General features: G+C 41.2%; 1 protein-coding gene across 1 annotated transcript in view; it reads right to left on the minus strand.

Annotated features, from left to right (window-relative positions):
• Positions 1 to 16,352, minus strand: part of nphp4 (nephronophthisis 4) — a 141,348-nt gene that overhangs the window by 75,456 nt on the left and 49,540 nt on the right. The window contains exon 8 of the mRNA XM_028409859.1: positions 13,123 to 13,258. Coding sequence (XP_028265660.1) covers positions 13,123 to 13,258 — 136 coding nt within the window. The remainder of the gene's footprint in view (positions 1 to 13,122; positions 13,259 to 16,352) is intronic.

The raw sequence follows: 16,352 nt of genomic DNA on the forward strand, positions 1-16,352 counted from the left end.
TCGGGTGACCGAGCTCCTCACCCTATCTCTAAGGGAGCACCCAGCCACCCTTTCTTTCGGTCACTACACAGAGCTCATGACCATGGGTGAGGGTGGGAACGTAGATTGACCGGTAAATCGAGAGCCTCGCCTTGCGGCTCAGCTCCTTCTCCACCACGATGGACCGGTACAGCGGCCGCATTATCGCGGAAGCTACACCAATCTGCCTGTCAATCTCCCGCTCCCCCGAGATACACAAACTCCTCTACCTCCAGGCTTGGAGGTGCTGATTCTCACCTGATCTTATTTATGTTTATGTTTTATTAATATTAGAAACCCAGTCAGAGCTGCTACTTCGATGCTTCTTTACATTCTCCTAATATGTCCTAATGTAAAACAGGCCAGTGTGTGATAAGCAGAGATAAAGCAGGAACAATATTTTGGAGAAGCTTAAAGAAAATGGCAAGACATTTAGCGACTCTGGGCTTTTTGGAGTACAGCAGGAATTAATCCTAAATTAGGGGGATGTGAGCATTGATGGGAGACAGAGTCTGACAGTTATTACCATTACCACAGTCTGTTGGGCTGTTCAAGTCATTATTTCAGCCAAGACCCTGTGACAGGCACCGGCCCACATCTCCCGCTACTTATTTCTCCAAAATGAGGAGCCCTGAAGGAAGTGTGAGAACATGCACCGAGATCATTAACTTAAGAGCACTAAAAACCACTCACATTTTCATCCTTCTGCACAAGTAGTCCAAATGAACCCAGCAGGCAACCGAGCTCTGTTCTCAATGAGGCCACGTCAGGCGAGATGTGAAGAATTCTGTTCATTCTCACATCGAGTTGTTGGCTTTCAAATCGTCTGACAAGCATGAAAGTCCATTTCACTGCTCAGGGCCGTTTTGCAGCAAAGATTAATGAAGGCATGTTTGTGCATACAGTAGTTACAATGGTTGAACTGCACTGTAATTTTGGAACACCTTCACAAAGAAATGCACCAAAACCCATTGACTTTCATATAAAGGATCAAATCACATAAAAGAAACTGATAGCGGAAATGGCACAAGAGAACTGGGCAGAGAACTAATGGGTGGCGCTGCCGCGAGTGTTGCCAGTGAGAAGGCAGAGAACTTCACTCGTACAACGTGGACTCTCTCTGATAGCAGGCTGTATACGTAAGCATGTTTAGTCTCATGGTGAATTGTGTGGATTGTGCACCTTCAGAGCCCTCTGCGTTGCTGTAACCACCGTCCAAATTCGACCGTCCTGCAGCACTGTGATGCACTGTGGCGACGCAGTCAGTGGTCTGCTCAGAAGTTCACGTGAACAGACAATGAGCTACCTGTTGATTTGACACATTTTGCACACTTTTTTACGCTACACCGCACCGGAGTGATGCCTTTTGTCATCCAGTCTCTTTGGCAGGGAGAGGGAGAGAGAGAAAGAGAGGAAAACAAACAAGCTTGCAAATGTAATTAATCACGGCCAAAAAACTTACCGATTACTTACCCCATTTAAAGTTATCGTGCACTTAATTGATTTATTGCTTATCGCGTGGGCCTATTTACAGCCTAATAAAAAAGGTTTTCTATGATTAAGGGTGTACATTCTTTGCCTGTATTGGGACTAACCAGGAGTTTAGGTGAACTACAATGCCAACACGGCGATGGTCAGAGCAGGGACTCAAAATGGTCGGCTGGGACACCTTCGGGGACAGTACAGGTAAAATCAGCTTTCTTTGTTGATAAAGCAATATAAAGCAATATAAATAAATATTTATTTACTCAATGGGGTAGCATGCTTCATGAAGCCTTGGGCTAGCAATGTGAATGACCACCTCACCAACTTTTATAGCTAGCATGCATCATGAAGCATGCTAGGAGGGAGATTTTACAGACATTATTGATTGGCTGAACTGTTTGATTAGATTAATAAATTCTCTCACTTCCCTTCCAGCACTACTATAGGAGGTTAACATTTTTTAGTACAGAAAAAAATACCAAAATTAGCAATTAGCTCGAGTTTTGTATTAGATTGAGAATAATTATCATGCTATCACACTAAGCCTTTCATTTACTTCAAAAACAAACTTCATAGATTAACTTCCTTTTTTTACTAAGCTTTAATGCCTCACAGAGACACCAACACAAAGAAAACAACAACAACAAAAGACAGACCTGCAAAAGCAGTACAAAAGTCTGCTGTGGAGAAACAGATAAGCAGCGTCCTCGTTTAAGAGAGCAAATAATATGAACTACCTGAGATGATTATCAATCCATCATCAAAGCAGCAGATCATATGCACCTCCAACCAGGAAAGTTAATTGATAATAATAACAATATGATCACATCAATATGACTACCAAATCACCCAATGCTCAAGATATTATGTGTGCAGGCACAAGCTAGCAAATGCAGTTTCCATCTACACACGTCAACATGATTTCTTATCTGTACATTTTATAAACATCACATTTCTGTTTATAACATGCTGTAAGGAGGGTTAGAAAGCTTTTTTTTGAGCTTCAAGTGGTCCCAAAAGGCCACTGAGCACTTTATACTGCTTTTCCAAATGACAAGTCTGTATTGTATAAAAAGCAGGGCCTCAGTCTGAGGTGGTCATTCACAGGACGACCATTAGATGTGCAAACATCATCACCAATGCTTCTCTCGCCGCCAGGGTGTTGCATCCGTCTGGAGAAGGATGGCACCGCTGGCAGGCACTGACAGGGTAAGACTCACTCTGGGCCTATCGCAGGGGAGAGATTGATGCACTTCTCGGTGGGGGGAGAGCTGACATTCATTTTAATTAGGAGGGCGAAATATTGTCTCTGCGGCGCGTAGCCTCATCCTCAACTTCTTTTCTCGTTGAGAGGAAGGGAAAAAAAGGGGGGCCTCTGGGGAGTAGTGACCTCCAGTGTGGGCCACAAATCAGCTAAATATATCACTTCTGAATGCTGATGACATTACTGTGCTCAAGATGTTTGATTAACATTTAATTAACATTTGTATGACATTTCAGATCAGAACCCAACAAATATATATCTGTTTTCTTTGAGGGTGAAGGGTCCACACCAGTGGGAGGACTCACCGCTCACGTGTCAAGTCATGTAAGTAAAGTCACTGTAAGGAAGCTACAGTATTTTAATGAGCATGTGATTGGTAGAGCTCCACTAGATTCTTTTCATTCAGCAAACATCATTAAAAGCCTGCGGGGACCCACAATAACCGCACAACAACACAACACAAGTCACAAGAAAAAACACACAACAATCTATACAGCGTGTACCTGCCGCAGAGCCAATTAAAACACAAACAAGAGTCTCTGTGGCACAGAGGAGAAGCTGTACACTGACACCTTTAATAAACCCAGCCCCTAGCCATGTCATGGCATCCAGTACCACTCTGTACTCATCTTCCATCCCCTGGTGCCAACATCTGAGACACAGAGAAGGAACATACAGATGATTAAGAGAATAAAATTTGTGATATAGCTCAACTGGATGGAAAAATGAAAGGCTTGTCAACAGGACATGATGTACTTATGATTCTGAAGCACAATAATTAAGCTGAAACTGGAGGTGTAGATCTGTAGTACGTATGTTTTTTAATGGTAATCTAGTTTTGTCTGCTTTTTTTTTTAAAGCTAATTAGAACATTACAGAAAGGGGCTTCAAGTGTTGTAACACAGGCGATGTAGAGCAGATCCATGCCTGTCAAGATTCCTGCACATTTTAAAACTACAGAGTGCAATAATCCACAAATAAGATAAAATAACAAAGGTGTATTAATCAAACGCTCCTTCCACCTCAAATGGCATTTCCCACCAGCCATTAAAAACACTTCCTTAACAGGTTTTGCCTTTATAGAAGAAAGAAATGATCTGGAAACCGAAGATAGCATTAGCCTACGTTACAAGCTAAATACAGTTACAGCAAATGATTTAATAAGGAGCCGTCAAAACAGGCTGCAGTAATCAATATGATTCATCGGTAAGCTGGCCATACTGAAACTATATTACTAACAACTCTAATAACCTAAGCTAAGCTAAAATTGTAAAAGGATATAAAGTATGACAGAGTTTTGAACAGAATTTACTAAGTACTCAAGCTGAAACTTTTGCGCGAGTGTAATTTTAATGCCACCCAACTGTACCGTGAGTCCATGAATAAGAGAATCAAACAATCAATCAGCATTAGTCCGCCCACACAACATCAGACAGTTCAATCAATAAATCAGTTCCCCTGGGATTTTTTTCGACCTTCTCCTTCTGTAGTCAAGCACATCTAAGAACCTTTTCCATATTAATAAATAGTAAATATAGTCTTTTGAAGCAGCGTGTAAAACACAGTGTTTCCTCAAAGCTAATAGTGAAATATCACAGCATCTTTGAAGACATCTGTAATATCAACAAAAGAGTGGAAAGCAAATCTGAATCATGGGCATGCCACGCTTGCTATTTACACATCAGCTCAATCAGACATTTGTGCGTTTGCACAAACAGACATGCTGCCAGGTGACGTGTTTAATCGATGAGACCTTTCCTGGTTTCTCTGCCAGTGAACTGACTTCTCTGTGAATGCGATAGCAGCTAATGCTTTTTTCAGTAATGTACACGGCACATACTATCTGTATAACAGCTGCTTTCTGTGAGCCCAGAGCAATGCGAAGGATGTAAGAGAATTGTGCAGACATCGAGATTTGTGTAGCAGAGTAGACTATAAAGACGCACCGCCACGCTCGTCATCATTTTCAGGAAATTGCTTGATTTCTGACACAGTTCAGTCTGACAGCTCCTCAGGATATGCGACGGCCTCAAATTATTCTCAGTCGCTCCTCTGGCAGCAGACAGATGTTTTTAGTTTGCAGTGTAAAAATTAGAACAACATCCACCGAACGCTTCCTGTGCTCTGACTTTCCTCACAGATGATGACCGTTTTGTATTTAATCTGAAACTCTGCTTTATATAAGACGTGGCTGCATTGCCACACTACAGTCCAGTGTCTGCATATATCCAGATGAAAGTTCTGTTAAAGGGCAAAACAGTGAGTGTACGTTTAAAGGTCATGCATTAATGGTTTCACTTCCTAAGATGCTGGCTAATCAGCTGCACCACTCACTAAGCTCCAGTCGGGGTCAAAGGTCACACAGCAGGAAAACATGACACGTGGTGACACTTTCATTACTGGTTATGCCCAGTTACTAAAACAGGGAAAACCCATTTCAGTACATCAAAACTGTCGACATCCTTTTGCAGCGGCGCAACTTCGCCGTCGAGTTACAGCTCGGGAGAGTCTCCAATTACTCTTCTGAGGATTTGACAGTGACTCAGATGCGTACCAGTGGTTAGCGAGAGGATGAAACCAACTTTCTCGACATGTCCCTCCTTTTTGCAGCTATCTGCTTCGCTTCTGTGTCTCTGACCTGAAAGCAGTCACTTATCCAATGCTTTCTGGATGACTGCAGCTGTCACACCCACCAACAAACTGTTTCCTGACAAAAGGACGGAGCAGCGCGAGGCCAGCTGCATCTAACAATAGGCCCCATTGTTTTTGCATTAAGCTGCATGTAACTGTAACACGCAGCTCAATAGATGTGCGCTCGCCGAGCGAGTGCCGCTTTAAGGAGCAGGGGGGCAACGAGAGACGTCTCAGATGAAGTTACGGCGGGGCTAAATTGCTGCTGACAGAAAACAATTAGGAGAGCCGTCGTTGCCTCGCGTCAGTTGTCAGAGCCCGGAAGTATTCTCACACTGAGTAAATCATGTCCCGTGGAAGGTGTCCACTTAGACATTTGAGTGGATAACGACATGCATGATGTGCGGTGATGGGTACAAACAGAGAAGTGTGTGCCACAGAGCAGAATATTTAGTCTTAGCAGGCCGCAGCAAATTGATGCAAAAACACAACAAAGCCATTTTTTCAGTGCAATATAAGGACAGGTGTATCTCTATGTAGGAGGGTGGGGATAAGAGGTGGCTGCCCACTGACTCCTGGGGCTATATGTGCAAGTACAAAAAAAAATCTTTTTTCCAGCCAGTGTTCTGAAAGACACAGACATAGCTACCAGGCAGCACATTTACCCTGCAGCACTCTTAATGTCTTAAGGGTATAAATAAAATTTTATCTTCTCACATCTAATTATTATCATGTTTCATACCACCAAAATTCGAAATGAGTAAATTACAGTAATATTGTAATAAGGTGTGTATATAATATTATAAGGCCACCGTCGTCTTAATATTTTGGCATCTTATAATTACAGTGTAGCAGCGAGCTGAGCATCTACTGTACTGCAACCATCAAACATACTTTCACCCTGCGTTTTCTGTTTTCACACACACAACCATGCAGAGCTTCTTCAGGTTTCTTTAGTGATGGGGAGAAGTGTGCCAGAAAGGACTGCCCATCCACACATCAGCACCAAAAGGGCGTGCCAGGAGAGACAATGAAAGCCCTTGATGAGAAAGGGATAAGAGGCCCGAATAAAGCAGTTAAAAGTAGAAGCAAAAAAAGAGGGGACAGAGGAGTTTGGGGGGGGGCTGCAAGTTGACTATTCGAAGTTGGTCGACTGCAGACACCCTCTGAGAACATCTTATCAGATGAATTCCCAGTTTCTCTCCTCTCCGAGGCTTCCTTTATTTAAATTGTTATCTCCATCCTTCTGACTGCTGCTAAGGAGCATGAAAAAAAAGTGTTCTCAAAGGATTTGAGAGACAAGACGGAAAGAGCAGCCGGATCACAACTCAAATCATACCAAAGAGGACAAATGACGACAGCGCACGCTTTCCTTTCTTCATATCAAACCAGGGCAAATTTTTTTATTTAAAAAGAAAAAAAAAAAAAAAAAAGCTCTGTGTTCTTTGTCTTCCAGTGAGGAAAGGATGACTTTTAACACAGCAAGGCTGGGACATGTAAGCAGTCTCAGAGCAACCGGGTGATTGCCTCTGTATTGCAGCGGTAATGTTTTGAGAGGAAAGGGATTTCAACAAAACTGTTTTACTCTTTTCACCCACCTTACCCCCTCAGAATACATCAAGAGACATAATTCTATTTAATCAGAGAGAGAAACAGTAAAGCAGACTGGCAGTGCTAAATAGAGGGAGGATGCTGCTTCAAGTTGCACTACACAGCACCACCTTGTGTCCGTGTATGCAGAGAAAAAGGTTTGGTACTGTGAGCAGTGCATTCAGTATCAAAGGGTCCGTGTGCAACACACACACACACGAGACAGAGTGCTTCAGGCATCTCCTAATGTCCAGTGCCTCCAGACAGATCCTTACTACTGAACCCTGAGAAAACATCACAAACACATCATTTTATGACCTAATTTTCACATTAAACCTTGAACCTGTTTAATTCCTAAATGTAATTTCTACAGTTTTCAATGAATTTTAAAAAGAAAGAAACAACATAGTATGACACAATTTTATCTACCATCTAGTGAAAGAAACTTCATAGCTACCACTGTGGGCATTACCGTACCTTAAAGAGTGTTGCGTATCGGCTGGCACAAAATGACATTTCTAGTTTCTATGATGGTGTCTCTGAAGGCCCAATAGACACAGCTAACAGAGACCAACTAGCACTTATGTGGACTGACAACAAACTAGACACTGCAAAGACTCACTATCTAATTTACAGACTTTTTTCTTACTGGTTAGCTGCTTTCCACAGATATCTCTGCAACACATCTTCACAAATAAACAGCATATTTGGTCAATGATTAGCAAGAAACAACACATGGTTTCGCCAGACAGCCTGAACTACAGCACATCTGACATATGGATCATCTGATCAAGGGACTATTGTAAACGCATGCCTTAGGATGGAGCAAAGATCGTGTTCTGGATTGAAACACACACCTATATGACATTAAACAATTATTTTAGAACGCCATTCTGCCACCACATACAGTAGTAGATAACAGTGGTAATTTCTAAACCCTGGAAGTATTACCCTAAGGATGACTGGCTACTCAGCACAGTAGAGACACTTTAACAATTTGGCAATTTAGGTAGCATTCTGTGGTTTGTAAATAAGTCTAATACACAGTTATAATAGTTTCACATTACATTTTACCATACCAAACAGGTGCAACCTGGACATGCAGCTGTGAATAGATATATCATAAGTAACTGTGATGACTCAACGGCATCACGATTGCTACAATTTCCACTGCATTTAAACTCTACTTAGTCACTAAATGGAGCTGTAGTAAAAATAAAATCGATGTGATGGATTTTTGTAGGTTTATGCATCAGATTTGTGCAGGGGCTTGAAAGGTCTTAGAAGAGGTTATAACAGCAATCAGACACAAACCTTCACATTTGTTGTTTTCAAGTGGTGTCAAGCGGTGTGAAGCCTTGTTGACAGTGTACAGCTGCCTGCCCTGAAGGCACACCTTAGCTCAATACACCTCAAAAGCATCACATCTCTGACAGCAGTGACAGTGCGGGGACACATACACTGTCCCATCACACTCCTCCTGCTAGCCAAAGATACAGAGCATGAAGCCGTAGCAAGACAGCTGATAATATGGGAGCAGTTTGCCGAGATGCAGTGGGTGTCTGGTTGAGATTTCTTTAAGAGGCGGCTCATATCAAATCCTTATCACTCAACACCCTAGACAGATCAGCCCCTGGATTAACACTCACAAATAACATATGCACACATCGGCACACATACACACACTCCACTCCCACACAGGGGCAAAAAAAAAATGACTCTCCACTCGCTAAATATCTCTCACCTCATCAGGCATTCATGGCAGAGAAGGTGAAGGTGGTGAAGCAGAGTGTGGTAGGCTTTTTTGTCACCCTCTCCTGCTATTCTGGGATGATGTCAACGACATTTTGATGTTCCATCAGGTTTATTAGAATTTCTCAACTTGGGTGAACTTTTTCAACAAAAGAAAAATCCACTGGGAGTGTGAATGCTGTCAATAAACTACATGAGCATACATGTGGCACAAAAGCAATGTTCAAGGGTCATCCATCCAACTTTGGGTACAATCTTTTGGGGACAAATGCAAAGTTCGATAAAGTTACGGTATCCACAGTGCTACCATAGCTATGCACCCACATGTGGTGACGTGAATAAGTTGTGTCAATTCTCCTATGACGATAGTAGCCACAAAATGGCGGAGAAACCTGAAACCTACGAAACAATTTTGAAATAGTAAATTTTAAAAAATGTGAGACCGATACATACATATATATACACTACCTACAAAAGTTTGGGGTCACCAGGCCAGTTCTATAGCTTCTCTGCATAACAGTTCAGCTGTGCTAACAGTGGGATAGCAGGGTTGTCCAATAACCGGAAGGTTGGTGGTTCGATCCCAACTCCTCCCTAGTCACTCTTGTGTGTTCTTGGGCAAGACACTTCACCCTAGCCTGTGGCGCGCCTTGTATGACACTGCTTGTGCAGCAGCTGTAACGAATTTCCCTCTGGGATTAATACAGTATCTAAAAAAAAATAATAATATCACAGGAGTTCAATCAGCCTTTTTAACACATTAGCTAACACAATGTACCATTAGAACACAGGAGTGATGGTTGCTGGGAAAGGGCCTCTGTTTACTTTTGTATATATTCCATTAAAATCAGCCTTTTCTAACTAGAATAGACATTTACACATTAACAATGTCTAGACTGTATGTCTGATTACTTTAATGTTATCTTTATTGAAAAAAATAAACAAAGACTTTTCCAAGTTCCAAAAATCTCACAATGTCTTATGGGATCAGACATGACTTTTATAGTAAAGCAAATACGATAGTTTAGCAGCAAAAAATAAATATATGGTTAAATTTAAGAAGATAATATCGGTTTTACACTTTTGCAGTTAATTGTTTTTTTAGCAGTAAACCTGCTATGGGAATTGTGTAGTGTTGTTTTCTGACTACTGCCATGTTTGTATGCATGCAACAACTGCTTGGCGATGCTTCTCAGTCTGCTCACTCTCATTGGCTAATGTGGCTTATTCACTAGAGGCAGCCTAGTCAGGATATTAAGCATGATTAATATATACAATTTAAGATGAGGGGGGTTCCAACTAGCTTTAGAGCATTCAAATAATTATTAATAATAATTTGACTGACACCACACGCAAAAATAATTAGTTGTGATAAGCAAATAGAGGCAAAAAGCATGCAGCCAGACTGTGCAGACTTTTTTGGACTTTATTGTCTGTTCTTTTATTCCCACAGACAACCACAATGTTGCTGGCTGTTTACATGTAAGGATATGTTTGGTCTGATCTGAGGAGTTGTAGGCCAGCTGGAGAATGTTGAACTTTCCAGAATGAATGTGACTGGAGAAACCCTGAGATGGACCATGTGCAGAGATGTTCTCTGAAAAGTTCTTTCCATATTCCTCACCAAGTGTTGAACTGCACCAGAAATTTCATTTAAATAACTGAAAACTGACATAGGATGCTTCGTTTTACTGGCACTGCGAGCCTCATCCACTTTAAGAACAGCTTGATTGGTCTGAAAATAGACTGGTGCATCACCTATTAAAATCAATATTCATTTATGTACATACCTTCCGACCGAACCACCTGTTGCAAAAACTACATTTCAATACCACACAAACAAACGCTCTCAATGCTGCGCTCGTATAATCCTCGGCCAGTCTAGCAGCACAGCTATGGTTGGTTGGTTTTTTGGTTATTCCCTGACATTTAATCCAGCGTTCACAGCAGGTTGTGTTTCTGAGTGAAATGTTTTGACAGCTGTTTGATGGGCTGCCATGAATTTCAGTACAGACATCAGTTTCCTCCTCGGAATAAACCAAAAAAAAAAGACTTTCCTGATCCCCCGGCTTATCATCTAACACCAAATTTGAACTTGTTGAATGTTTTGGTAGCGACTATTCCAAGACTCAGAAAAATAATAGCAAAATAAAGGTTGTAATAAACTAATATATAGCTTTTGTCCTAACATTATTTGTCAACAAGTAAGTGATATAATTGCTCTCATCTGTGGTAAACAAGGGGAAAAATGTCCATTTACAACAGACTGATTGCCTGTCAAGTGGTTTCTGAGGTAAAAAAAAAAATAAATAAAAATGAGTGAATTAATACATAAATGCAAAGCATGCAGTTCTAATGACTGAGAGGCTGACTTTTTCATGCCGCTCTTAATTGGTGATCTGGTGACCCCTGCTTGTATAAGGCACAGCACACAGTAACACTGTAACAGCCCAGCCATGGCATGCATTAAGTGGGGAAGGCTCGCCCACGCACATAATTAGCAGTGTGGTTCTGTGGTTTTTCTGCCATGAGCGGCTGTTAAGTGGTTTGGATTTGGAGTTTACTTCCCTTTAAGGACATGTTGACTGTGTGTCTGCCCACTATAGGTCTGTGGGATTCACATGAATAAAGGAAAGACATGAAAAGACTTTAGATTAGGATTTAATTATTATATAGAAAACAATAATAAATAAAAAAAAACAGCTCATATTGTGACAGCCTTTTTTCATAACATCACACAAAACCTCTCCTCGGGGTGGTGGGTATGTAGGTGATATGAAAAATATAACTTTGACTCAAACCTTGCAATGACCATTATTCAGCCTAATTTTTGCCCATCAGACCGACATGTGAATGCGATGGGTCGGTGAAGTGACAGGCGGCCAGTGACACTGATTACACACTGTTCACTGTCAACTTGTGTAGACAGCTGAAAAGTAAAGAGACATTTGGTCTAAATTGTAGCACTTGTATGTGCATAGAGTTTAAGTGAAAGATGATATGTTTGAAAACAAAGGGGGCCTGGATGATGGAGCTCAGTTTCTTTTTTGAGAACTGATTAAAATGCAGCAGCAACACGGATTATCAACAACTGTCAAGGACTGAGAACTGGAACGGAATATCTGCTCATACAGTATAATGAGTGAGAGGTGGTTCATCCAATCACCTCCCAACTAAAGCACCTGTTCATTTCTAATAGTTTCCAGAGATGGTCTGTGTAACAACCATCTGGTGCAGCTAACAGAGAGTATTAACTGTTAGTCTTACGTAGATACACAGTATGTGTTCATGGGGGCACGATGACAACGAAAATATTTTATAACCCGCTCTCACAGGAAATGAAAAAAAACTAATAAAAAGTATCACAGCGGTGTGCAACAAAAAAGCACGAAACCTCAGAAACCTTAAATTCACACATTTCTCAGAAAGTGTTTCAGCAGCCCTGGAGAATCTGTCTACTCTGACTTTTTTCTAAGGAAGAAAGCGAGTCGTGCCCACAGGCTGCTAAAGTCACTGAAGTCACACATCACCCAGGAATTATTTTAAAGCCTGGGGTTTGGATTTATTGGCGCGCTGCCCTTTTGTCACCACCAGAAAATGCAAAAGAACAAGGGTTAAACTGGCATCAGCCACTACAGCACACCTGAATTAAAGCTCTAACACCACACATGCCCACACACACTTTGATGGGTCACACAGTGGAGCGGCTGAAAAGGGGACAAGATATTCATGACACAGACATGTTAGTGTCTGCCCATCGGTGATGACAAGACAGAAGTGCTTATAACACATATAAAAGTTTATTATAACTTATAATCTGTAAGAGTTTCTTATCAGTTTTCTGTGTCATGTTACCTTCTATGCTTGTACCTGCTATATCATATAGCTTGTCTTGACTGCGTAGAGGAAAATGCACATTCGGTCTGTTTTTCAAAAGCTACATTTAAAAAGCGTGCTGGGGAATCACAGCACACTCTACAACTCCCTGGTTTCTTGTACCAGTCTCACACTTCTGTCTTTCTTTTAGCCTTCTTTTTTTCTTATAAAGGCCAAGGATGCTTTCAGTCATTTCCTCTGGGAGAAAATGACAAGAGATGGATGGAGTGACTCTCAAAGAACCAGGCGGAGGTGCTGAGAGAATAAAAGCAGAATGAAGAGAGGAGGACGACGGAGGATGTGCGGTTACCTCTCTTGCATGTATTATTGCGAAGACCCACTTTGAGATTTACACTTAAGTGAGGGATCTTATACACAAAGGTAATTCTCTTTGGTCCTCAGTTCATCAAGAAGTCATTTTTCAGGAAAGAGAGTATCTTAAGGATTAACAGAATCCATCGTTTTGTGTGTGTGAGTGAGTGAGTGTGTGTCTGCGTTCTTCTTACCATAGTGTCTCGACCTACTGGAGCAGAGAAGACATACTCTAGCTGGAAGATGATTGCCAAAGCCCGATGATTGGTCAGCTGGAGTTCCAAGCTGCTGCGAAGGCCAAGCATCTGAGGGAGGGGTGATGTTGCGGTACTATGGAAAAAAAAAGCAAAGAAACACACAAACACAATAAAGGCTGTGAAGCTATTAAAGGACAAATGACAATGATTTACTAAAATGTGCAGCATCCCCTGCTTTTCTTTTAATACATTGTAAAAAAAAAAAAAAAAAAACGTGTCGGAGGATTTACACTCGCTTGCTAAATGTTCCCTGGCAAGAGCTGGCCTCCTGTGTGAGGGATGGAACAGCACTCTTGGTATTTGTCATTCACAGTTTGCATACACCACATAGGCGGGAGCATACTGTGGGGCGCTAGTGTGTCATGAGGTGGGGCCGAGCGCCTTTTCTTTTTTTTGCTTCATGGACTCTCTGGAGTCCTTTTTTTTCCCTTCCCACTCTTTCTTCCTCTGCTGTCTGAAGCCATCAAGCAAAACACAAGCTAAACAGACAGTCAGCTTTTAGCGGCAGCACCACAAAAGGCAAACATCATAATGACTGCTGCCTACACTGTTGTCATCATAATCCACAAAAAAAAACAAAGAATAGTGGCACACATTTAACAGTAATACACTGATGGTTACTGTCAGTCATTGTACACACTTTCCACTATGAATAAGACAACCTAATAATAATCCACACTTATTTAATATCTGGCTTGAAACACATCATCTCTTTTTATGTAGTTTAGACATCTGTTGCTTTAATTAGAACATCCTGTGCATCATTTTTCCATAATAATGTACAAAATATCTACTTAATCATGTCGCCAAAGAAACAAGTGCTCACACTGGCAGAATGAGGTGGGAACATGCCATAAAACCCATTCAGTGGCTCCTGACAGCGTGTGCATGTGCACGAACACGTGTGTGTGTGTGTGTGTGTGTTCGTTTGTGTGCCAATTAGACAAAACTGTCAGCGCGAGTATGTTTTGTCACAGCTCTAATGAAGATCATTAAGACAAGACAATTTTAAAAGAAAAATTATAAAGTCACATTATCAAAAAAAAAACATCTTTATCAAGATTATTAATAAAGGGGGCGGGACCAAACTGTTCATCACAGCATCACTAGACTGGAAAAATAAATCTCATTACACTGATTTATTGTGACATTTTGTATTTTGTGTTTTTGCTCTGTTGATAAATGTGCTAACATAACCTGCAGTAACGGCCCTGTGTGCACGAAGACACCGAGACATCGAGACACCGAGACAGACCCTGTTCTGCACCAATGATGCAGCACGCAGCTCATTAATTTAAACTGCCTGCTGTTTACCTGAACTGGTCAGAGGTTTGCTCAGTCACACTGTTCACCTGAGGGAAAAAAAGGCCTGCAGTGATTTAACAGGTTGCATTGGATGACAGCTGGCATACCTGCAACAAAGTGTGCTAAAGTATAAGACTTATTTTGTTTGTTTGTTTTGTTTTCCACAGGAAATGGCGCAGATCCATTAACAAACTCCAGTGAGCTTCTTAAACCCTGAATCTGAGGATGTGAATTAGCAGATATCTCAAACTAAATAAAGGAGGACGTCTGTACGCTGTAACACTAATCCCTGGAATTAAAGTTAGATGTGGCCTTATACTGTGATGGTTGCTAAATATTGTGTGTGTGTGTGTGTCACGATCTGAGGCACAAGCTGATGACCTTGCATCATCATATCCATTTTGACAAGGTTAGCAATGTGTCTCCAACAGTGTCCCAATAAAAGCCAGGGGCAAAGGCAGCAGAAGTCATATATTCTCGATTAGTTATGGAGTACAAGCACACGTTGGAACGTACTGCGGGGGCTGCTTTATGACGACAGAGCCTATATGGTGAATTATGAGCTGATGGAGGGGGGGTTAGGACATAGATAGGCCTCATCTGGAATGCTGTATTTGTTCTGCGAGCAAAGGTGGCAAGGTGTATGCAATAAAAATAACATGTTTGTTAAAACAAAATAAAATCTAAAAAAGTGATATCTGTACCAGTAGGAGGTATGGTGTTCTAATATCCTTTCTATTTAACCGCCTGCTATATAGTAGTGTTGGATGTGTTGCAATTGCAATTTCAACTGAATTTACTGAATACAGTAATGTGGCAAACAATTATTGACCAAACATGGTGTCATTTACCCTGCAGATGCTGGATCTGTGTTTTTACCTAAATTTTTTGATGGTATCTGTCCATTAGAGGGTTTTGAATGAAGAAAAAAGCTACTTCGTCCTCTTAAAGGTAGGGTAGGAGATTTTGAAAATTCAGTGAGAGTCAGCCAGATTTCAAAAGTAAACACACGACTTCGGCCATCATGCACGTACGTTTCTGGTCCTTTTTTTTCTCTCCCTACTCTTTCTTCCTCTGCTGTCTGAAGCCATCAAGCAAAACACAAGCTAAACAGACAGTCAGCTTTTAGCGGCAGCACCACAAAAGGCAAACATCATAATGGCTGCTACACTGTTGTCATCATAATCCACAAAAAAAAACAAAGAATAGTGGCACACATTTAACAGTAATACACTGATGGTTACTGTCAGTCACTGTACACACTTTCCACTATGAATAAGACAACCTAATAATAATCCACGCTTAAATGCACGCACGTTTCTGGTGCGCGCAGAGCAGGAAGAGAGTGTCAATCAGCCAATACTCTGCGCAGGGTCCACCCAGAGGATTGGCTGATGTTTTTAGCGTTTTATAGCTTCCACAGATGATTCATATTCTTCGTTTTAATGCGAAACTGCCGAACTAATCGGTTGCTATCGGATTGTAAAGAGAAGTTACACTAATTCAACAAAAAGTGCACCAGAATGAAATCTCCTACCCTACCTTTAAGTGAAAAACATGCACAAATAGGGGGTCTAAAAAAATGAAATGTTACAACAATCTTGCGCATCTATCAAGTATCAAGTAAGAAGAAGAATAATGCAGAAAAATACAGAAAGTTTGCCTGTTGAACTTTTTCCAGACATTTTCCAACAAATATACACAAATGATATTCATACCAGCCGAGTTTTTTCGCTGACTTTATGGGATAAACTTTCAATCACTTGCCTCTCAGGCAAAAGGACTGGTGCCTGGAGAGGGTGATGAAATACAGTAAAAAATAAGCACTCTTGAAAAAATATTCCTGCACATCTGTGGAGTCT

The sequence above is a fragment of the Parambassis ranga genome, chromosome 7, assembly GCF_900634625.1.
Source record: "Parambassis ranga chromosome 7, fParRan2.1, whole genome shotgun sequence".
Classification (NCBI taxonomy): domain Eukaryota; kingdom Metazoa; phylum Chordata; class Actinopteri; family Ambassidae; genus Parambassis; species Parambassis ranga.